This window comes from Mustela erminea, chromosome 13 (genome assembly GCF_009829155.1).
Source record: "Mustela erminea isolate mMusErm1 chromosome 13, mMusErm1.Pri, whole genome shotgun sequence".
Lineage (NCBI taxonomy): Eukaryota > Metazoa > Chordata > Mammalia > Carnivora > Mustelidae > Mustela > Mustela erminea.
The window spans coordinates 74,561,303-74,583,703 of record NC_045626.1 but is presented as its reverse complement, the minus strand read 5'-3'; the positions used below and the strand labels follow the sequence as shown (position 1 = coordinate 74,583,703).

General features: G+C 52.7%; 2 protein-coding genes across 2 annotated transcripts; both read left to right on the top strand.

Annotated features, from left to right (window-relative positions):
• Nucleotides 1-62: 62 nt before the first annotated feature.
• On the top strand, nucleotides 63-22,059 carry MVK (mevalonate kinase). The gene is made up of 11 exons (XM_032310962.1): nucleotides 63-273; nucleotides 1,046-1,137; nucleotides 2,030-2,177; nucleotides 5,576-5,720; nucleotides 7,231-7,386; nucleotides 12,050-12,153; nucleotides 12,667-12,712; nucleotides 16,048-16,138; nucleotides 16,513-16,629; nucleotides 19,930-20,083; nucleotides 21,182-22,059. The coding sequence occupies exons 2-11, from the start codon at nucleotides 1,060-1,062 to the stop codon at nucleotides 21,331-21,333; spliced, it is 1,191 nt and encodes a 396-aa protein (XP_032166853.1). The 5' UTR covers nucleotides 63-273; nucleotides 1,046-1,059; the 3' UTR covers nucleotides 21,334-22,059.
• Nucleotides 7,395-10,570, top strand: LOC116572172 (HIG1 domain family member 1A, mitochondrial-like). Its single transcript, XM_032310968.1, has 2 exons — nucleotides 7,395-9,477; nucleotides 9,539-10,570. The coding sequence occupies exons 1-2, from the start codon at nucleotides 9,246-9,248 to the stop codon at nucleotides 9,586-9,588; spliced, it is 282 nt and encodes a 93-aa protein (XP_032166859.1). The 5' UTR covers nucleotides 7,395-9,245; the 3' UTR covers nucleotides 9,589-10,570.
• Nucleotides 22,060-22,401: the final 342 nt, after the last annotated feature.

The following is a 22,401-nucleotide window of genomic DNA, read 5'->3' as shown; positions in this document are numbered from 1 at the left end:
CCAACTGGTAAAGGGACGCCCCGGACGCGCGTTTTTATTGGCAGAGAGGTGGACGAGCCCCCGCCCCCCCACGGGAGGGCGGTGCTCAGGGGCTAGGTGCCGAGCCGCCAGGGCCGGGGGCGGAGGCAGGTGAGAACCCGTGGTTGGGGTTGCCGGCTGGTGAGAGGTTCCGCCGGACTCCCGGCTTCTCTGGCTCAGTGTCCCCGACTCTGGGGATCGGTCCCGAGCGGTCGGCGAGTTCCAATGTGAAGTGATTTGGATCTTCGGACAAACGTAAGTTTCCCGGTTCCGAGCCTCAGTTTCCTCCAGTAAGAAACGGGATCACGGTGGTACTTGGCTTGTAGTGCGGCTCGTGTCATATATTAAGGTAACGCACGCGAGGCCTATAATGGGTGGTAATTCTGCAGAGTGTGTAAAAATCGAAACCACGCACACCTGTAGACCCACCCAGCAAGTCACTTTCTAGGACTCTGTAATGTGGAGATCCTGGCTTACGTTTGCAAGAAGGGGTTTGACCGCTGTTTTCTACAGCCTGTGATTTATCATCGTGAGGCTTTGGAAACAGCCTGAAGGTCCAGAGAAGCGTTCCTTCTGGCCCATGATTGCATTTAAATTTCTGCCTTCAACAGTATCAATAGTAAAAGCTGCAACTAAGAACACAGCCAGTAACGATAAATAGATCGGGAATAGAATGACTGTGATGTGCCAGACATTGCCAGGTGTTCCTCTTGCATTATGTAAGGTAACCTTTCCTAAAACCCACTGAAGGAAGTATGGTTCTTGTCCCCACATAGCATGAGGAAACCGAGATTCCTAGCCACTGGAGTAGTTGAGCGAAGATGACCTCACTGGAGAGGGGAAGAGCTGGGATTTGAACCTAGGGCTTTCTGTCTAGTACACTGCCTCACTACACAGCCTTTGGGGCACATCGCAACTGCTGAATGGTAGCTGCCTTTTTTGTTCGAATTATGAGTTTGAGCTAGGCATTCTCTTGATATACTAAGATCTGGTGACTTTTCATCCTCTCTCTGGCTTTTTCTTTCAGGATTCTTAGGAGCCATGCTGTCAGAAGTCCTGCTGGTGTCCGCTCCAGGGAAAGTCATCCTTCACGGAGAGCATGCTGTGGTTCATGGCAAGGTAAAGTTCCTCAGAGCCTTTGAGAATTGGGTACCTCTTCTCCCCAACCCTACCCTTAAGCCAAAAGGAAGCCTGGAGGCATAGCCTGGGAGTACGTAGGAGAGGAGATCCGTTTCTCTGCAGCGAAGCAGGGAAGAGACAGGCCTTACGTCCATTGAAGGGCTTCCCTGGCCTCACCCAGTAAGAGAGCACAGAGTTGAAATTGAAATGTAAAGTTGTGCAGGTGGAATGACACAATCTGGAAGGTGGGCTTCGGTGGAGAAGAAAGGAGGTTGGAGCCCTGAGCCTGGGGGCACCCCAACATTCAGAAGTGGGGAAGATGAGGAGGAAACAGCAAAGAAGTCTGAAACATGCATTATCTCATTTAACTCGTAGGACGCCCTCCGTGGTTAAACTTTGATTATCCCATTTTGCAGATGTGGAAGCTAAAGCCTAGGAGAAGCAGTTTGACCAAGGTCCTGTACACCTTAGCAGAACAGGGAATAAACCCAAGTCTGTCTGAACTCACAGGTCATGCTTTTTCCACTCCTGCACTCCTCTACTCCTCATCATTCTTTATGTTCCTAGCTTACATTTATCTTTGCCGATGTGGTGATTATGGGGAAGCTGTTCCATGGTGTGCAGGACCTCTGAAGTTTTGCAACAGGAGGGCAAACATCAGTAGATATTAGTTGCTAACTATGGGTAGAGGCTGTGCCACTTAGTGGGAGAGCATGCCAAGGTTGATCAGCAGCGTCTACCAAGGGCATGTGTGGGCATGTGCCCTGTATGCTAGTATGTGCTCTCTCTCCTCATTGACATTGACCCTCCGGTTTAAGACTGGAGCCAAACTCTTTGTGCCTGCCCCCACCCTCCATGCTCAGGCTCACTGCTTTTGCCCTTTATTCTACAGGTAGCACTGGCTATGGCCTTAAACTTGAGAACATTCCTCCGGCTTCAGCCCCACAGCAATGGGAAAGTGTGCCTCAACTTACCAAACATTGGCGTCAAGCGGGCCTGGGATGTGGCTGGACTTCAGCTACAGGATACGAGCTTTCTGGGTAAGTGCAGTGAGGAGGGACCAGGTGTGGGAAGAGCCTGGGCGCTGTCTAGAGGGGAAAGGGGACAGACAGCTGGGTAGTTATTCTAGGCTGTCTCTGAGAGGGCCAGAGACTAGCCACTCTGGGGGTGTTTTCTCTCAACCCCATAAAATTAGCTTAACTCACTTATTTGTTTTAAATTTAAGAGCGTCAAATCATGGACTGCGTCTGTGTGGGCTGTGGTGGACTGATTGTCAATGCCTGTTGTTGGGTGAAAAACCACAAGATGCAAATAGCATGTATGTAAGGAAAGACCCAGATTATGTACCAGTACATATGTACACGCAGGGATGATTAGTGACCTCTGGGTCCTAAGGTCTGAGAGTGGACAGAGGGTGCCTTCCTTCTGTAGGATGGTTTTGACAAGGAGAAGGTATTGATTGGCATTGGGTGTCATTTAAAATAAAAGTAACGGGTGCCTGAGTGGCTCAGTTGCTTAAGTGACTGCCTTCAGCTCAGGTCATGATCCCAGAGTCTCAGGATCGAGTCCTGCATTGGGCTCCCAGCTCCACGGAGAGTCTGCTTCTCCCTCTGACCTTCTCCCCTCTCATGATCTCTCTCTCTGTCTCTCTCTAAAATAAATGAATAAATCTAAAAATAAATAAATAAATAAAAATAACATACTTATTAATTGGAAAAGAGAGTCAATAGTGAAACACCATCAGTAATGAAAAAAAGTCACCTGCTACCACTGCCCCCTGGCCACCACCCCCTCTCCCTCTGTCCGGCCCATATCTCTCAGCATTTTGGTGTTAATCTTTCTGGATTATTTTCTGCAGGTGGATAGTTAGATTGAGAGAGATGGGGAGGATATCTTGTCCCTTAACCAAAATCTGATCAGGCCATACAAACTTGTCAGACATGTGTGTTTTTTTGTTTTGTTTTGTTTTCTTCAGAGTATCAGGACTTTCTTTCCTTGCCAATAAATAAAGTCCCCTGTCCTGATTTTTGATAATACTGTGAATCTTGTGTCCCCTCCTAAGCAGGCAGGGTTTTTCATCTGCACGGTTGCTTGCCACCCGCACCAGAGCTGAAGGGTGTTTTCTGTCCTCTGTACATTCGTTTGCTATCTCCTTGCCCAGCTGATGCCTCATTGTTTGGAACAGTGTTTCTCAGCCAGAGTGGGACAAGTGAGAGTGCTCTGGGGGTCTTTTCCTAACTGCTCCCTGTTCCCTGGGAGGATCAGTCCCCAGCAAGCCACTTCCGAATATTGCAGGAAGATGGGGGAACCATCGAAAAGCCCCATTTCCCAGCCAGTCAGGCCTTGGGATCCCCTGGGGAGGTTTTCATTGTTGTTGTTGTTCTTAACAATAGGGACAGATATCTGATCCTGCCCCTCTCCTATTAAGAATGGGGGTCATGGGGCGCCTGGGTGGCTCAGTGGGTTAAGCCGCTGCCTTCGGCTCAGGTCATGATCTCAGAGTCCTGGGATCGAGTCCCGCATCGGGCTCTCTGCTCAGCGGAGAGCCTGCTTCCCTCTCTCTCTCTCTGCCTGCCTCTCCATCTACTTGTGATTTCTCTCTGTCAAATAAATAAATAAAATCTTTAAAAAAAAAAAAAAAAAAGAATGGGGGTCATGGTGGCAGGGGACTGGGCAGATGAGTTTTTTGGTTTTTTTTTTTTAAGATTTTATTTATTTGACAGAGAGAGACAGCCAGAAAGGGAACACGAACCATGGGAGGGGGAGAGGGAGAAGCAGGCTTCCCACTGAGCATGGAGCCCATCTCAGGGCTTGATCCCAGGACCCTAGTTCATGACCTGAGCCAAAGGCAGACACTTAAGGACTGAGCCACCCAGGTACCCCCAAGCAGGTGTATTTTGAAAGAAGCTCCCTGGGTGATTCCAGGAACACCCTCAGTGAGGACTTTTGGAGCAGACCCAGACCCCTTGCTTTCCATGGTGCACTGGGCTCCCCTTCCCGAGGTTGGAGAAGTTCCCTTGTCTGTGTGAGCCTGGACACGTCACTTAACCTTCAGAGCCTCCATGAGCAGAGTCCTATGGCCTGGGAGGGTTGCTATGAGGATCCAACTGGATAGGAGGTGGCGCAGTGTGTAGCATGTGTGTGAGGACTTGTGAATGATTTCCCCAAGGAGAAAAAGGAATATGGAACATAAACCTTTCAGAGACACGTTTCCTACTAGATTTCCAGGCTCTTCTGTCTTTTTCTTTCAGCGTTCTCTGGTTGCTTCCCAACAGTTACAGAACACTGGGAGCATTTCACTGGGTACTCTTATGTGGGCCAGGCACTGGACCAGTATGTCATGGTTGTTGGTGCTCTTAGAATCCTCCAGACTGCCCTGGACGCAGGTGGTGGTATCCACCCCACTTTATGGATGAGAAAATGGAGCTTCAGGGGCCAAGTGGCTCAGGTCACACAGCACTGTCAGGGATGCAGAAAGGATTCACACCCAGATCGTTCTTAACTCTCCAAAGTCGTCTTTTTTTTTCTTTTTTAAGATTTTTATTTATTTATTAATTTGAGAGAGAGAGAGCATGAGCACAGGGGGAAGGGCACAGGGAGAAGCAGACTCCCCACTGAGCAGGGAAGCGGGGCTCAATCCTGGGATGTGACCTGAGCTGAAGGCAAACGCTTCAGCTGGTGGTTCAGCTGGCTGAACCACCCAGGCGCTCCTAAACTCTCCAACGCCTTAATGAGTCATCCCATTTCCTTCGCAGCGCTCCGAAACATCTGTGCTCTAAGCAACACTATTAACTGGCTCGGCTGCCTTTAGCCTGTCGTTATCTCATGGCATACATAGGACTTCCTGTGTGCCCCGCCCTAACGCAGGCTCTCGCTGCTGGCCATACCAGTGTCAGCACTTCGCATTCTCCGGTTTCGAGTGTCCCGTTCTCGAGAGTTGTTTCAGGAGAGGGATGCATCTGGGGATTAACTGAATACTGCCTTTGGTTTGGGTTTTTTACCATGGGGGTCAGACCCAGACCTTCAAGATGGGGAACTAGCCTGCACTCCGTGTGTGGACGTGGGTTTCAAGACGGTCATTAATTCAGTACGTACTACACACCAGGAGCTGTGCCGTGGGTCTTACGTCCCTTACTTCAGGTTATCTCAGAGGAGGTACTGCTACTCTCCCTGCCTACCAAGAAGAGGAACTGAGGTTCAGAGAGGGGAAGTCACGTGCTCAAGGCCCCAGAGCCAGCGAATGGTACTGTTGGGATGCACACCCAGGTCTGCGTGCCCGCAAACCCCGAAGGGGCCCAGTAGATGCAGCCCTGGTGCTAGGGCCGTGCATCCCTGTCCTCAGATGCTGATCTCACGCCAGCTCGGGTTTCTGTGTTCTGTTGTCTGTAAGCGCACCTGCGGTCCTCTCAACCCAGCCACCTGTGCTTGCTTGTGACAGAGCAGGGTGACGCCACAGTGCCCACTGCAGAACAAGTGGAGAAGCTCAAGGAGGTGGCTGGCATCACCCAGGATGGCGCCAAACCTGAGGGCCTGGCTGTGCTGGCCTTTCTCTACCTGTACTTGTCCATCTGCCGGAAGCAGAGGTGCGTGCATGGTCTGGGGAAGGTGTGTGTGAGGTCTGGGCCCAAAGCCAGGTACCTGTCCTGGCCACATGGCTTCTCCCAGGCCGTGTTCACAGAGGCGGCCCACTGCACATGGCGCCGTCGCCAAGGAAACTCTACAAGGAACAGAGTAAAGACTGTGTCTGCCCCACCCCTTAAGATAGGATCTGGGTAGTTGGCCATCAGGGAGGCCAGCTCCTGGGGGCTGGCGGTGCTGTGGAGGCCGTGTCACGTGGTGATGAAAAACCAGACGTGTTAGGGCCAACCCCATGGCATCTGCTTACCAGCTTCCTTGAGGTTCTTACCCTCCCTGGGCCTCAGTGTTCACCTCTGTAAAATGGGAGTAAGTGAGAGTCCGTACTTTATATTCTCCTTGGGAGGGTGAGTGTGTTTATTTATCTAAAGTGTGTGACACAGAGCTTGTCACACAGCTTGAGAAGTATGAGCCATTAATATTCTCCTAAGAAAACTACCGGAGGATTAGCAATATTATACATGAAGTGAGCATAGCTCTGTCCCTAGTCCACAGTGATTTTCACTGTGATTTTTTTTTTTTTTAATTTTTTTGGTCCCAGGCCCAGTGGGAAAGCCTTAAGGGACAGCTCTTTACTGAGACAGCAGGTACTAGTTGAGCAGGTCCCAGGGGCCAGGCACAGTGCGGCGGGCACGTTCACAAATGTCCCAACTCTTGCTGTCTGCCGTGGGATTTTCAACTTGAGCGAGAGGGCACATACCTTTCTGGGAAGGAGTAAGCGTTTCAGAACCTCCTGTTCTGAGTGGGGTGGTCATGTGTAGTTTGAAAAGCAGATTTGGCACTATAATTTTATAAATGGAAAAGTTTATAAAATTTATAAAAAGTTTGTAAAAGTTATAAAAAGTTTATATTTTTATAAAAATATTAAAAATTATAAAAAGTTTATAAAAATTATAAATTTTGTAAATGGAAAATCTTATTAATGGGAAATACAGAATGTGAAGTTTAACAATAGTCCTTGCTTGGGGGAAATACAACAGGGGAAGCATCCCAGAGAAGGCCATGGTGGGGAAAGGGGCTCAGTGAGGGGAGCTAGGAATGGGTTCTGTGGGTAGCCAGGAGAAGCTTCCCAGTGGAGAGGACATTTGAGAAGGGTTTTGCAGGATGGGTAGGCATTTGCCTGGGGGAGGAAGGGGCACAAGGCTTTCCCAGGCAGGGATGCAAGCAGACAATGGCCATGGAATGTTCCTGTGTAGGGAGCAGGAAGAAATTTAGGGAAATGGTCCATTCACAAGGGAACCTCGTGCTTTAAATGATTCTGGTACCTCTTTCCAAGCGTCTGACTCACCATGACTTCCCACCCATCCTGTAGGGCTGCTTTTCGGGTCAGCATATGTCTCCGAGTTTGGAAACCTGGGCCGAAGGCTTGGAGTAAGGCCCTGCCAATGTCTAGTTCTGGGCCTCGAATGCTAATTCGATCTCAGGAGAGTCATGTTCTGTACCCCCACTGTGTTCCAGGGCCCTGCCCAGCCTGGACATCACGGTGTGGTCACAGCTGCCCACTGGGGCCGGCCTGGGCTCCAGCGCCGCCTACTCTGCGTGTATGGCCGCCGCTCTCCTGACCATGTGTGAGGAGATCCCAAACCCTCAGAAGGATGGAGTGTCCGCCAGCAGGTAGTCTCCGCCCTCTCCCTGCTCACTCTCCTTTCTAGGCGCCAAGACCCGAGTGTGGGTTCTCAGAGGACTCCCTGCCAGAGGTGTCATGTGGCCATTGTACAGCTGGGGAAACTGAGACACAGGGGCCAGAAGGCAGGCCCAGGCTATGCAGCCAGGGATGGTAGAACGAGACTTGCACCCGGGCAACCTGAACCCAGAATCTGACCTCTTTGCCCCTTAGCTAAGCCACTTCAGGTCCCCCACCCCTCACCCCCACCTTGACTCATTTGGGTTCAAGCACCCGTGGTGTGGCAGAAGGAACCTGAGCCTGGAAGTAGGGAGCCATTGGGCCCACTTCTGCTGTCAGCTTACTGTGGGACCTCGACCTTGGCCCAGCCACTGTATCCCTCGGGGCCCCAGCGTCCTTATCTGTAACAGGTTGGGTGGTTATACGAGAAAAGAAAAAGAAGTAGAAGATGCCAAGAAAGAAACATGGGGGTATTAGATGAAGGCATCACCCTTTGTAGGAGCCCTTGTCCTCATTCCATGGAGGGGGCATTGCCTCTGCTGTTCTCACTGTAAGTCAGTGAGGCCAGTCGGGACAGTCGCCAGCAGCCTTGTCTGTCACCTTGAGCAGCCATCCCAGTCATGGAGGTGATGCCGTCTGTCCGGGGCCCCACCTCAGGAGTGATGCCAGTCCAGAATCCAGCCTGGCAGCTTCTTGGTGAGGTCTGTCCTTGGGCCAGTAGGGCTCAGGGGGGCCCCCCCGCTGGTGGCCTTGGGTACCCACTGTGTGCCATGTTGAGGGGACCGCTGGCCACATCTCTACCCCAGGGCAGCTGGCTGGAGAGAAGGCTGCTCAGGCTATGCTGGGTGCCAGGACGGATGTGGCCGTGTGTTTGCTCCCAGAGCGGTGCTCCCGTGCCCTGCCTGCCCGCTGTGGGGGCCCAGGCTGAAACAAGGTCATGCTGTGCCAGCCTGCGGTGGAGGACCTCTTTCCTCCTCCAGAACTCAGTTTGGAGGTTTCCTTCCTCAGCCCTGAAGATGCCGTGCTTTCCTGATGGCCTGGCCCCGCTGGGTGCCCTGTCTGGTCCGTTGCTTTCTCTTCTAACACATGGAGGTTAAAATACAGTTGAATTCACGCTAAGGTCCCTTGGATCCTTGTGGCCATGGCGGATCCGGGGGCCTCTCGATGGGGTGTGTCTGTCAGCATCCTTCATACTTGCTTTGGTTGGTTCCTGTGCGTGGAGAGAAGTGGGAGGGGTGGGGAAAAGGTGGCTTTTGTTGGGGGAAGAATCTGGAATATGATGAGAGATGCACCAGTAGGTAACACAAGGTGATGGTTTTCAGGAATTTCAGTGAGGTTTGGCTGGTAACTCGCTGCAGGCCATTGCTTACCCCTTCTTCTCTCGGCTCTGTTTCCTCCTCTGGAAGCGACTCCTGATGGGCCTTTGGGGGGCCCTCCAGCCCTGATGTTTGGTGATTCTGTGTTACCATGGTGCTTGTTAGCATGTGCTAATCACGGATTATAACCTAGATCAGTGAAGGCCTGCTTGCCCTGGGTCCCCCGAATAGACTTGTATGTGTGGGGCAGCAGACCAGCTGTGTGGTTCAAAGGGCAAGGGTGACTTGTGAGTGTGTGTGCGTGTGTTTGTGTGTGTGTGTGCACGGCTTCCTTACAGCGAGCTCTGCTGCCTCCCCTGAAGACCCAGTCTTTCCTTTCCAGGCCCCAACCCTTGCCCTGGCCCTAGCATTTCCAAATCCTACAGAACTGGAACCCAGTCTCCTCTGAAGAGGGGGGTTAGAAATCTGAGCCCCCCCCCCCGAAACCAGTGGGAGCCTGAGTCCTGTCCCTGTAGGAGGATTCTTCAGCCATTATGTCAACTGGCACAGATGTTTCTCTTTCTTCATATGATGAAGATCAGAGATCTAAACTTATCCGAAAAGCTAGAGAGGCACCATTTGTTCCCATTGGAATGGCCAGCTTTGCAGCAATTGTTGCATATGGATTATATAAATTGAAGAGCAGGGGAAATACTAAAATGTATGTTCACTTGATCCACATGCGTGTGGCAGCCCAAGGCTTTGTTGTGGGAGCAATGACTCTTGGTAGGTTCTTAGAGGAAATTTTCAAGTTTCTAATTCCCATTAATAGATTTTATAAATCAAGGTATGGGGTATTCCATGTATAAGGAATTCTGGGCAAAGCCTAAACCTTAGAAGAAGAGAAGCTGTCTCTGTTTTGTTGGTGGTGTTTGCTTTAGTTAGGCATTTCATATTGAGTTTATATGTTTACGTTGAAAATAAATCATTTGAATGGGTCAGATAATATGGTAGTTTAAGTATTGGCTTCCTTTCTTGCAGGCTTGATTTGCCTGGTTACCAGATTACTAGTGACCAGTCAACTAGCTAGGTCATTCAGGGGAGTCACATTAGCACAAAAGAAGAAACGTGTCACTTTTAAATGGACTGGACAGTGGTAAATTATGCTCCTCCTTAAACTCTTATGATAAAATCAGTTAGAAAGAGGACAGTGTGCCAGTCCAGAAGTACTCCTAGTTGCTGATTTGATTCTAGTATCAAAACATGCTTTTGATGTTATGTAGGAATCCCATTTAACTTTTTTCTGCCTATTTTGCAGATTGATTGGGTACTTCAGTTTTTAGGACTGGTTGGCTCTTAATCCTTTCAGAACAGTGCTTGGAATATAGTAAGCTTCCCAACAACCTAAAATACGTTTATTTAAACTAAACCTAAAAAGCTGATAAAGAGCTGTTTAGAAGTAGTATTTATTTCAGAATCATAGTTGTAAACATGAGAATAACCTAACTGTGGATCCCAGTTTAGCTTGTTTTGTAACTGCAGAGTTATATTTATGCTGCTCTTGTATTAGAATAATTTTTAAATGTTGAAATGTGTATTTTAAGTACTAATGCAAAGGTTAAGTGAAAAACACTTTTTTAAATGTATGAAGCTTGTTTATTTTCTCTGTAAGAATCATAAATGTTAACAAATTACCTACAGTTGAAGTGATTGATGATTTACTCACAAGGTAGTTTGGTCAGACATAATACACAAACTTTGGTATACTCCAGAATGCTTTATTACATTTGTGAAATTTTCTTGTCTAACCTAAATTTATATTCCATGGTGATAACATGGAAAAAGTAGTGTTAGTAAAGAAGGTGAAAAGAAAAAAAAAGAAATCTGAGCCCCTGAAGGATGAACAGTGCACAGAATGGGAGGGAGATTCACCTCTGTGGAGATAGCCAGGTCCAGGGCTGGGTCCAACTGCCCCTTTGCCCCATCATTCACTTGCTCTGCAGTTCCTGGAAAGGCCTGACTCTTGCTCAGTTCCAGCTGCTACGCTACCTCAGTCTGGAATGTTTTCCTTGCACGTCTTGCCTTGCTGACTCCCCTGCACCCCACCCCCGCCGTCCCTCGGGCCCTCCCCTTTCCAGATGTGGGACACCCTATCCTCCTGCATCACATCTATCTCCTGGGGGTTGTAGTTAAATACTGATTGCCGCTGGGTACCCCCTGTCTGTGAGATGCCAAGCCTTAAGCTGTCAGGGGCCATGTCTGGTTCATCCCCCGTGTGAGTTTAGTTATGGGTCTACAGTGGATGCCCAGTAACTATAGGACAGACGAGGGAATCTTGTCGGCACCATGGAGCTCAGTCTTGGGAGCTTGGGCCCCAGTCCGCAGGTGTGGTGCTGATATAGTGAGTGGCACCAGCATCTGCTCTACCCACCTGAGTGTCAGTTTCCTCTTCTGTAGGAGGGCATAGTAACTGTACCTTCCCTGTAGGGTTTTTGTGGGATTCCAGGAGATGACCGCTGGAGAAAGGCTTCAGCTCAGTGCTCGGCATTTGGTGATAGCTTTGAGACTGTCAACTCACCATGCGAGTTGGGGGGCATCACATCCACATTTGACCAGTGAGGAGAGAGGCTCAGAGGGGGCGACGGCCTTCCCCAAGACCCCACAGCAAATGAGCATTGGACCAGGCGCAGGGAAGGGGCTGACCATATTCCTTATTCGGTAATTCACAGGCCTGGGGTCTGCTCACCCCAACTGTGCATGAGCCCACACGTCTCCCGAGCATGGCTCGGAGCATGGCTGCATGCTTAGGAAAGATCCAGAGCTGATCCATGCTCGTGGGACCCACTGAGGGTGTCTGGGGCTCCTAGAATCCCATTCCTGGTAGGCTTTGGGAAGGGTCACACGTTTGCTCCCTGGTCCTCACAGCAAGGGTTCCAGAGAAGATTATGTGGGGGGTTGTGACAGTGGTAACTACTGCCCACCACTCATGGACACCTTGTTCGAGACCTCTGCAGCCAGCCCTGGATGGGCATGACCATCCTGCAGATGAGGACAGTGGGGCTCAGACAGGTTATGTAATGGGCCCAGAGTCCCTCACTGCTAGGTCTGTGTGCATTCAAAGCCTGGTCTCACTCCACAGTGCCGGGTGGAGGGGGCTTCAGAGGCAGGGAAGGTATGGCACGCTCTGAAGTGGAGAGGTTCTAGGATGTTATATTTCTGCGTTCAAGGGCCCCATCCCCTCTGACATTTTTTTAGTCTCCACCAAGCTTAACCTGTGGATCCTTTGCCCTGCTGCCCTTGGCGACACTGGGCCTGCACTGTCTTCTGTGGTACGGATGAACTCCTGTGTCTTCTCCAGGTGGGCCGTGGAGGATTTGGAACTAATTAATAAGTGGGCCTTCCAGGGGGAGAGAATGATTCATGGGAACCCATCTGGAGTGGACAACGCTGTCAGCACCTGGGGTAGGGGCTGCCTCAGACTCGTTTTTTTCTGTTTTTAATATTTTATACATTCTTAGGACCATCGTAGACATCCAGGCCCTGTCAGTTTAGATTCTGAGGGAAATAGTATTTTCCTGTTCAGGGGTGGGGGGTAAGAGAAATTTCAGGGCCCTGCCTCACATCTGAATCTAATCTCTGGTGGGGGTTGGAGCAGAGCCTGGGAAGCTACAGTTTCGGGGAGCTTCCCAGGAGGGTCCCTGTGGTAAAGCTACAGAGCCACACCAGCGGGACTCCGCTCCGGTGAGGACTTATAGGACCTGGCCGCAGTCCAGGCCCTCCCTCCCCACTTGGCTGGTGGTGTGAGGATATGCAAGCTGGAGGCCAGGCAAGCCTTTGTGCCCTCCTGGACCTTGTGTACCTGGGCCTGGGATGGGGGGCAGAATTCTCATCGAAACCTCAAGCCCCGCTTCTCTGCCAAGAAGCAAAGATGCATAACTTGGCCTACAGCTCTGACCCTCCTCTTCTTGTCTTTAGGAGGAGCGCTCCGGTTCCAACAAGGAAAGATCTCCTCCCTGGAGAGGTAATTCTAGGCCGGAGCAGCAGCTCCTGGCATGGCTGTGGCAGTGAATCCCTGGGTGAGGGAGGCGGGCCTCTAACCTCATGGTAAGGGACACATGTGGGCCACGTGTCCCCGGGATTTCTCTCTCCTACCCCGTGAGGCCTCTCACCTTCTGGGCTGCCGCTCTCAGATCGCCAAGGACTTAGAGAAGTCATGGCTGGCCATGAACGTTCACCTTCAGACCCCACACCCCTGGCCTCTCAGTCATTTAATCCATCTGCCCACGTGTTCATTTCGCAAATGAGAACTGACATCTGCCTGTGTTCCTGACAAGTGTACTAGGGTCTTGGACTCCAAAAACGAGATGACAACTTTTCAGCCCATTTCACATCCCCCTGGAGGGATCAGGATCACCACTGAGCATGGGGAAACTCAAACACCCTCTCTTCTCTGCGAACTCAGAATGGATATGTACAGGGGACATGGGAGCACGTGCTTCTTGGCAGTTCCTTGAGCCCGGATTGAGTTGGTTGGTGTTTGTCCCAGGGCACTTGGCGACCTTGGCGACCTCTCCGTGGGGATGAGGGTGAGGAGGGTTATTTGCATGAGCTGCCATGTTTTCGCTCCCACCGGTTCCTCCAGGATCTCGCTGCCTCAGCTCTGTTGTCTTCCGGGAGCCGAGCCTGCCTTTCTGATGGCCGGCATTAGGGTTTCTTTAACCTGGGCGCCTCTGACATTGTGGACTCGATCATTCTCTATGGTGGAGGGCTGTTCTCTGCAGCCTGTTTGAGGTGTTTAGCAGTACCCCTGAGCGCTCCCCCACAAGATGCCAACAATACCTCCCCCATCTCCCAGCTGTGACAACTGGAAACGTGCCCGGACAGTGCCGCATGTCCCCTGGAGGGCACAAACTGCTCTGCACCAAGGAGGAAGTAGGGCCATTTAAGAGAGAGGGACCAGCCTTCTCTGGCTGCTGTGTGCCCTGTTCCCTGGAGCCGGCGGGGCCCAAGGGGGGAGGGGGGCTCTGCCAGGTAGACCAATGCCTGGTGCAGTGACAGCAGGAGTCAGTGTGAGACTCGAGATGCCAGACCTGGGCCTGCCTGCAGGGCTCCTGGTCATCCTCAGACTGGGGTGACATTCATCCTCAGAATGAAGGCATCCAGAGAGTTCTGAAGATGCTGTGACAGTGGAGGGGGTCATAAGTCAGGGTACAGATTTGGGGGTGGTAACGTCTTATTCAGGGTTTCCTGAGAGCTCGTCATACCCTAAGCTCCAAACTGGGCCCCAGGGAGAGAAAACCAGCCAAAACATGACGTGGGCACATGCACATCTCCTGGACAGATTCTCCTGGCTTTCCAGGTAGGAGGAGGCAGGGGGAATGGCCCCAGAGGCGTGTTTGGTCGCCAGCTGGTGGTGGTGTGCGGGACGGAGGCTCTGGGGTCTGTGGGCCTTGCTTGGGGCCTAGCTCTGCCACTCATGAGACAGGTGCCCTTGACCAGTCGCTTTTCCTGAGGCAGACATCTTCTTGTTGATGCAGTGAGGGTCCTGAGACCTTTATCTGTAGAGTGCTTTGCCCTTGGCCGACCAGATTTAATTCCACAAATATTCCTGAGCAGCTACCGTGTGCTGGGTGCTGGGGCCGCAAGCAGGGAAGAATAAAGCCTGCTTTCAGGGAAACTCACATTTTGTGGGAGACAACAGCCAACGAGTGGCCCCGTAAGAGCATGGCTGTCAGTTGGGTGCATGACTAGGGGAGCCTCTGATTAAGTGACATTTGAGCAGGAACCTGAATGGAAACCTGAAGGGGAGGGCGAAGAGGAGATAAGATTGAAGCATTGGCCAGACCTTGCATGCACAGTCGCTTACAGAGCGGAGCCTGGGTGGTGGTCTCTGGCTGCCCCACGGAGCCCGGGATTTTGTGGGGCTGGCGGGAGCTGGCAGCAAGCCTGCAGAGGACTTGCCTAAGAAAGATGAAGACACAATATTCAAACTCCTCCCACCCCGATGGACAGGAACACAGAGCAAACCCACCTTCACTGCGGGCTGCAGGGCGCCACAGAGAGCAGATGGCAGATTCTCTGAGAAGCCGGGAGGCCAGACTCCGCGTTAATCCCCACCAATGGCTTCAAGAGGAACCCTTTCCCCCCAAACCACACATGGTGCTTCTCCATGGAAAAAAATGCGTTGTTTACGAAGTGGATCAAGATGCGGCCTCCCAGAACGCTGCCCTTTTGAGGAACGGCTTGTCTTTAAGGGGAAAAGAAAAGCCAAATAGAATGTTCATCTTTTATAACGTTAAAAAAAAAAAAAAAAAGAAGAAGAAGCTGGCCTCCAAGGGTGAGAATCGATATTAATTTCATGGGCTTATGGGCGGCAAGATCAAGCAGGCTTCTGGCAGGCTTTTGCAGCCTTATTGGATTTTACAGTCTTGGGTTGTGAAAAGAAAAACGGATAAAGGTATCAAGGGGTCTGCATGTCTCCAGCTGTTTCAGGCCAGAGCTCGTCCAGATGCTTTGTCCTCCATCCCTGGCCCACAGTGCTCTGCAAGGCAGCTTGGGGATGATAAGAAATGGCGCTCGGAGTCCCCAGGGGCTGCCAGCCATAGGACAGTTGGGATTGTGACTTCAGGAGGTATTCTGAAGCTCTGGGGGTTTGGCAAGGGCAGCTTACCATGGCCACCCTGGGCCTTACCTGGGGCAGCCCAGCAGGGATGACGGACTCCCTCTAACCCTCTCTGGCTGAGCCAGGGCAGCAGGTCCGGGTGCCGTCAAGGCAGGGCAGGGGTGGGCCCCACCTGCTGGGAACCCAGCACCCACACAAGCCTTCCTACCCCTGGGCTCACTGTACCAGCCAACCTGGGCATCTTTGCTCCCTGCGTGTACCTTCTCTGTGTGATCCGCTCCAGATCCCGTTGCTTTTCTTCCTAAATCTCTAGATCCTTCCACTCCACCAAGCTGGGGTGGCCCACAGAACAGAACCTCCACCCCTTCTTGTATCCTTGGCTGTGGTACCTTTCAACTTCTCAAACCCCGTGAACTTGGCATTTTCTGCCAGCTCCAGGCTGAGCCAGACCCCCTCACGTGTGCCCAGCCCGTAGCAGGTGCCCCACTGAAGTGAGGTGGGTGGGTGACAAGCCAAAGGGAAGTATCTATCTGCCTGGGGGCTGGAGTGGAGAAGCAGCTGTGACTGGCAGCAGGAGCCTCCCGCTCCCCTCTTTCCCTCTCCAGCCTCCCGAGAGCCCCTCCCTGGGCCTTTGCTTCCTCCTCTGTGACAGGGTGGGGTGACTTTGGGATGGCCCCTGGCCCTGAAACTTCTCTTCTGTCCTGAGCTCAATGGGGCCCCTCTTTACCCCACAGGCCACTGGCTCTGAAGATCCTGCTGACCAACACCAAAGTCCCTCGCAGCACAAAGACTCTTGTGGCCAGTGTCAGGAGCCGGCTGCTCAAGGTGCCCTCCTGGTCTGCTCCTGGGCGGGGTTATGGCAGGGCCTCAGCAGCCACATCTGGGGGCTCGAGCCTTCCCTCTGCCCCGTGGGTTAGTGGAGGGCTGGGATGGGCAATGGGGACCAGGGGAGGCAGTTGTGGCAGACAAGGAGCTGCTGGGTCATCGCCCCCACCCCCCACACAGCTGGAAGGCAGCACAGGAAGTGTCAGGTTTGGTGGCTTGGTGATGAGAATCCCCTACTCATGTCAGGGTGCCGGGCAAGGCAGATCCCTAGGGGGGACGGAGAGGGGGTTTCCTTGGGGGGGGCAGGGAGTGGGCTGGAGGGACACCTCTCTCTCCTCCCAGGCTTCATGGGCCCTTGTTTCCTCTCCCTCCAGTTCCCAGAGATCGTGACACCCCTGCTGACTTCCATCAATGCGATTTCACTGGAGTGCGAGCGGATGTTGGGGGAGATGGCTGTGGCCCCGGCACCAGAGCACTACCTCGTGCTGGAAGTAAGAGCCTATCTGCACGGCACAGAGCCTCTCCAGCGCCGCTGTCAGGCAGGGACTCCCCATCGGCACTCAGAATCCCCCGAGCCAAAGCAGAGAGGCTGGGCCCAGGCCGGGGGTCCTGTGTGTACCAAGGCCAGCAAGCATGCCTTCTTAATCCTCTTCCCAGGCAATTTAGAGCCATGGAAGGAGTACGTGCAAAGTACAGAGGGCAGTGCCCGGCACATACTAGGCATGTGCTAAGCGCCAGGGGCCAGGCTGGGGTTCCTGCCTATGGGGAACAGTGGGATTTTGCTGACGCTGTCTTTTGTCGGTCCAGAAGCAATTTCTTGCTCGCCCCCCTCTCTTTCCTGCTGTTCCTGCTAACTGCATTCTGTTCCTCTGGTGACTGTTTATCACCGGCATGCTTTGGCTCAGACATTTTTATTTATCTATTTTCAAGAGGGAGAGGGCGAGCCGGGGGGAGGAGCAGAGAGAGAGAGAGAGAGGGATAAGCAGACTCTACACTAAGTACAGAGCCTGATGTGGGGCTCGATCCCACAACCCTGAGATCGTGACCTGAGCCAACATCAAGAGTCGGATGTGTAACCAACTGAGCCACCTAGGTACCCCAGTTTGGACATACTCTCACCCCATTCCTTCTTCACCATTCTCCCAGCCACCACCCTCTGTGTAGTTCTCGTGTAGAGGCTGAGACCTCACACCTTGGGTTTGATCAAATCGCAATCCGAATCCCAGCTTCAGCCTTGTTGGTCTCACCGGAGCAAGCAAGACTGGGTGGGTGACATACAGTCCCCAGCACTCCTTAACTGCCACCCTGAGCTGCTGCAGGCTCTCCGCTGCCTCTCTGTCCCACTGGAGACATTTGAGTCTGCAGCCCTCGTAGTGAATGGAAGCAGCTCCTAGGCCATGCCTTTTCACAAATGACTTCTCCCTTGATCTGTAGAATCACCTGCCTGGGAAGTAGGCTGTGCCCATTTTACAGATACAGAAACCAAGGCCCAAAGAGCCACTTTCTGTAAGGTCCGCCAGTCAGTGAGTGGCCATGACAGGCATCCAGCTGACTGACTTGCCTGTCTCTTTGGCCAACAGATCTTGAATGAGCGCCCACCTGGGCCAGGGGCAGGGACCCCCCATCTGCTTCTGTGCTTTTGCTCCCATTTCCATAGCTGTCTGCCTCCAGTCCCCCGACGTTTGCCTTGCTGGCTTCAATTCCTTTCACGTAGAAAGGAGGGAACACAGTCCTTCTGAGTAGGAAATTAATAATGATAGAGTACTGCCTGAAATATACCCTGTTGAGCCCCTGGAGAATGCCACGGAACAGCAAGTTGATTATACATTGTGTATATTTTTGGCTGTGGCAGCCGCTGAAATGTGCAGCTCAGCTCCCGGACAGCTTTGTGCTCAAACCAGCGAACTGTTCTCCTGTGTCACAACCTGTCATCTGATCCTTGACAGATTTTGGATCAGAATGTGACAGGTGTCTAAAACCTGCCTCTGCAACGTAACACCTGGCGTTCAGGCGCAGAGAGCAGCCCCCAGAAGTTTACCCTCATATCCAGCCCTTGGGGCTGGGGAAAGGCATCCGGGGCTGCCACCAGGCCATCACGCCTGTCTGCTCATTTGTCAGAAGTGCTGACGGGGGGGAGGGTGTGAGGCGGGTTGCAGGGGAGGGCTGACCCGAGCCCACCCGACAGCCTAGGGCAGAAGAGTCAGGTGGGCCTCAGCAGATAGCTCAGTGATTGGCAACCCTGTGGGCGCAAAGGCGCTCCCCATTCCCTGGAGCAGAGCCGCACACTGTCAAGCCCCATGCCACAAGAAGTAGGTGGCAGCCAGAATGCTGAGGGCGCTCTCGGAGACAGGATAGATGGGAGCTTTGCATCGGGCAGACCCAGCTTCCAGGACTGGCTTGGTACCTTGGCAGCTCAGCGACTTTAGGTGAGTCACTTTCCTCCCTAAGCCTTAGCATCCCCTGAAATGAAGAGGATGGTGATGTGACCATAAAGTACTAAGAGCAGCTGATGTTCCTGAAGCCCTCATCTCAGGGTAGGCATCATGCAAAAAACTCACCTTGTCTTGGGCACCTGGGTGGCTCAGTGGGTTAAGCCTCTGCCTTCGGCTCAGGTCATGATCTCAGGGTCCTGAGATTGAGTCCCGCATTGGGCTTTCTGCTTGGCAGGGAGCCTGCTTCCCCCTCTCTCTCTGCCTGCCTCTCTCTGCCTACTTGTGATCTCTGTCAAATAAATAAATAAAATCTTTAAAACAAAAAACAAACAAACAAAAAACCTCACCTTGCCCATCCCCATGGCAGTGAGGCAGAGCCTCTTACGATGCTGGTTTTACAAGTGAGGAAACTGAGGCCTGGGGTCAAAGCCCTCACCTAGGACCAGGAGATCACAGAGCTGGGGCTCAAACCCAGGTGCCCCCTGACTCCAGATCCCATGTGCTTAGCTTGTCCATGGCAGGGACGGTAGCTCGTTCTTAGAGCCCCAGTGCCTAGCACAGTGCCCAGCATGGTGAACGTGTTTGGCAAACACTGGTGGGGTGACTGAAAGGTTGTAGGGGGGTGCCTGGGTTCTGCTAGCTGTCAGTTTTGTTATTTCATCAACCTCCATGCCATTTGAGCCTCAGAAGAGCAGGAATTTGATGAAACAAACACATTTAGCTCTCCCCCACTTGTGACCTTGTCAGAACAATAAACCAGTTCTTCATTCTGAAAATAGGTGCACCTAAGGCGGCTGTGGGATGGCAGAGTACTTCAGACTTCTGAAGGTGATAGAAATCCATCCCAACCAAGCTTTAACAGAAAGGGAATGTATTGGCTCATAACTGAGAAGACCAGCAAGAACAACTTCTGGCATAGCTGAATCCAGGGGCCAAAACAACTCAGTCTGAAATCTCTCTCCATCTAACATATAATCTCTGACCATGTGCAGGACAGGTAACTCTGGCGGCTTACCTCTGAAGTCAGCCAGTTTTAGCACTTCCAGGGCAGAGGCAGAGAAAACCCCAGGAGGGCTGCGGTGGCCCAGCACGGGTCACAGGCCCTCTCTGGCCAGTCACCATGGCCAGAGGCTGCTTTCAACAGGCGTGGGCCATGTGTTCGCCACCAGCTCCATCCCAGCCCCTTGGGGATTCCTGTAGGAAGGAGAGGTTCTTTGAGCCGTGAAGAGGGACCTGGTGCTGGCTTGTCTAAGCTATTTGCCATCCCAGACCAGTGGCTGTCAACATGGGTGGGGTGGGCATGGGACCTTGGCTTCAGGCACGCCAAGTGAGAACAGATGAAACCTTCTCCTCCTCCAGGAGCTCATCGACATGAACCAGCATCATCTCAATGCCCTTGGCGTGGGCCATGCCTCACTGGACCAACTCTGCCGGGTGACCATGGCCCATGGACTGCACAGCAAGCTCACCGGCGCGGGCGGCGGTGGCTGTGGTATCACGCTCCTCAGACCAGGTAGCTGGGGGCTGGGCAGGGTTGCCAGCCAGGGGTCAAGCAAACATTCTACCCAGGCAATTCGTTCGGGAGGAGGAGGCCGCTGGAGAACAGCCTCACCTCTGCTGTGTGGCCTTGGTCAAGTTAATGAACCTCTCTGGGTCTTTGTGGCTTCATCAGTAAAATAAGGATGCTAACATCTATTTTATAAGATCGTTGTCTAGAATCGAGGAGAAAAGTGCATTCAGAATGCCCAACATAGGCCTGGGGCTCCTACTGGGGTGGCTGTCCCTACCGTGTCCTCACCTGCCAAGTCTCCCACAAGCTCAAGAAATAACCAGGACATTGTCATCACTCGTCTCCCCTGCTGTCACCTCTTGATGCAGCCAAGATGGGACTGCCCTTGCTACAGAGCAAAGGGCTTTCTCTCCCTTTAGCATCTGGGGAAAGAGCAAGGCTGGGTAATGTGTCTGGGGCCAGAAGGGGCTCCTGGTTGTGCTCAGTCAACATACCTGCTCTCAGGACGGCCCTCAGAGCTCCCGCCTCCATTGCCTTCCCTTTGCCCCCTCCTCCTGGTCTGTCTTTCCCTTTCTTTACCTTCTCCTTCCTCTTTTTGTCCCACCTTTCTCTGTTGCTTTGCGGTTAGCCCGCAGTGGCCCCAGCGCCTCCCTTCAACCTTAGTGTGCCTCAGCATCAGGACATCAGCACAGCCAATGGCAGACTTTGTTGGCTCCAAGTTCAGGGTCGGGGATGATAATGAGAGAGAAGGCTTCTGGGGCGTGTCTGCTATGCCAGGCCCCTTATCTGCATTCTCCCATGTGAACCTCACAGGGACCCTGGCGGGGTAGGTATTAGCCCCATTCCCAGATGAGGAGACTGAGGTTCAGAGAAGGGAAGTCACTTGGCTTAGGCACCGTGGCTGATCCGTGACAAGGCCAGGTCTGTGGGCTTCAGGAGCCCATGATTTTAACTGTTGGCTCTGTAACCACCTCCCGTCCCAAGGGTGCAAGGCTTGACATTCCAACAGGAAGACCTGGTTGGTCCCAGGCCTTTCCCTGGATGGACAGTCTCTAAGGGAGCAGACAACTGTGGGGTGACCTGCTGCTTTCCCTCCCCCAGATCTGGAGCAGCCGGAGGTAGAAGCCACGAAGCAGGCTCTGAATGACTGCGGGTTTGACTGCTGGGAAACCAGCATCGGGGCCCCCGGCATCTCCGTCCACTCGGCTGCCTTCCTGGACCCCTCCGTGTGCCAAGCCCTGGATGGTCTTTGAGATGAACCTGTGCTGCTGCAGCCCCACCAAGAAGCCCCTTCCTGGAGAATTCTAGGTGCCAGAGTCAGCTTCTGTGCTGGCCAGTAAGCCCCAAGGCCCCGTGCGCCAGCCTTTCCAGCGGCCACACCCCTCCATTCCCAGCAGTATGATCTGGAACCAGCACTGGGCTGGGGTCCCTGGAAGACCCGGCCTGTGTCCTGCCTTCTCTTGAGCTGCCTGGGCAATGGGACCATGTGGGGTCCTCTGTAATGTGAGGGGCTTCCTTCCTGTCCTCCCTGAAGCTCCCACACACCCGCCTGCTTTGGGCCGCTGCCGCCTTCTCAAACCCTCTGTCCACTTGGTTGGACACTTGGATGCAGTGTGCCTTCTCCCTCCCTCTGCCTTTACCCTTCCACCTATCTCTCAGGGTTTGGTCCCGTCTCTCAGGGTTTGGTCCCTCCCACCTCCTCCGGGAAGCCTTCCCTGACCACCGCCAGGATGACCCTGGTCCCACCTTCCTCCCTGCACGCCCTGCCCTGTCTGTTTGAATCCTTCAGCATTTTGTGTGCTCTGTTCTCTCCAGCTAGACCATGGGCCCCCCAGCAGTTGTGTAGTTGGTGGTCTTTGCCTTCTGTCCTCTCATCCCAGGGCTGGCTGAAGTCATGGTTAATGTACCCAGTTTCCAGTCTGTACCCACAGGTTTTGCAGAAAAGATGGCAGAAAGGAAATAAAAAGCTCTTGAGTAAACCACGGCTTCCCTGGGAGTCCAGAAAGAAGGGTCACGGTCGGATAGAGTCTCCAGCCCACCCTAGCCTGCCTCCTTTGTCCCTTTTCCAGCCACTTTCCCTGTGGCGCTCTTAAGGAGTTGAAGGAAAGAAGGGCTTTGGGTCACTCGGTTTTGTGTCTCCAGGACACTGGGGGTTTTTTGTATGGCCCTCTGTCCTCCGGGACAATTCCTACCTGCTTTTCTAGAAAGGGGAGTTTTAAGCTTCCTGGCCCCTGGAGCTTGAACACCCAGCAAGCTCACAGACTTTTGTGAGCCCTGGAAACAAAAACCTGTAGATTCTGGAGTCTTCTTTTTTTTTCTGA

Bases quoted from the DNA above. Each gene is read 5' to 3' on its own strand.
- LOC116572172 (XM_032310968.1), top strand. From the start codon at position 9,246: ATGTCAACTGGCACAGATGTTTCTCTTTCTTCATATGATGAAGATCAG. The intron at 9,478-9,538 runs GTAGGTTCTTAG...TTATAAATCAAG, and splicing joins TGTGGGAGCAATGACTCTTG to GTATGGGGTATTCCATGTAT.
- MVK (XM_032310962.1), top strand. From the start codon at position 1,060: ATGCTGTCAGAAGTCCTGCTGGTGTCCGCTCCAGGGAAAGTCATCCTT. The intron at 2,178-5,575 runs GTAAGTGCAGTG...TGCTTGTGACAG, and splicing joins ACAGGATACGAGCTTTCTGG to AGCAGGGTGACGCCACAGTG. The intron at 16,630-19,929 runs GTAAGAGCCTAT...CTCCTCCTCCAG, and splicing joins AGCACTACCTCGTGCTGGAA to GAGCTCATCGACATGAACCA.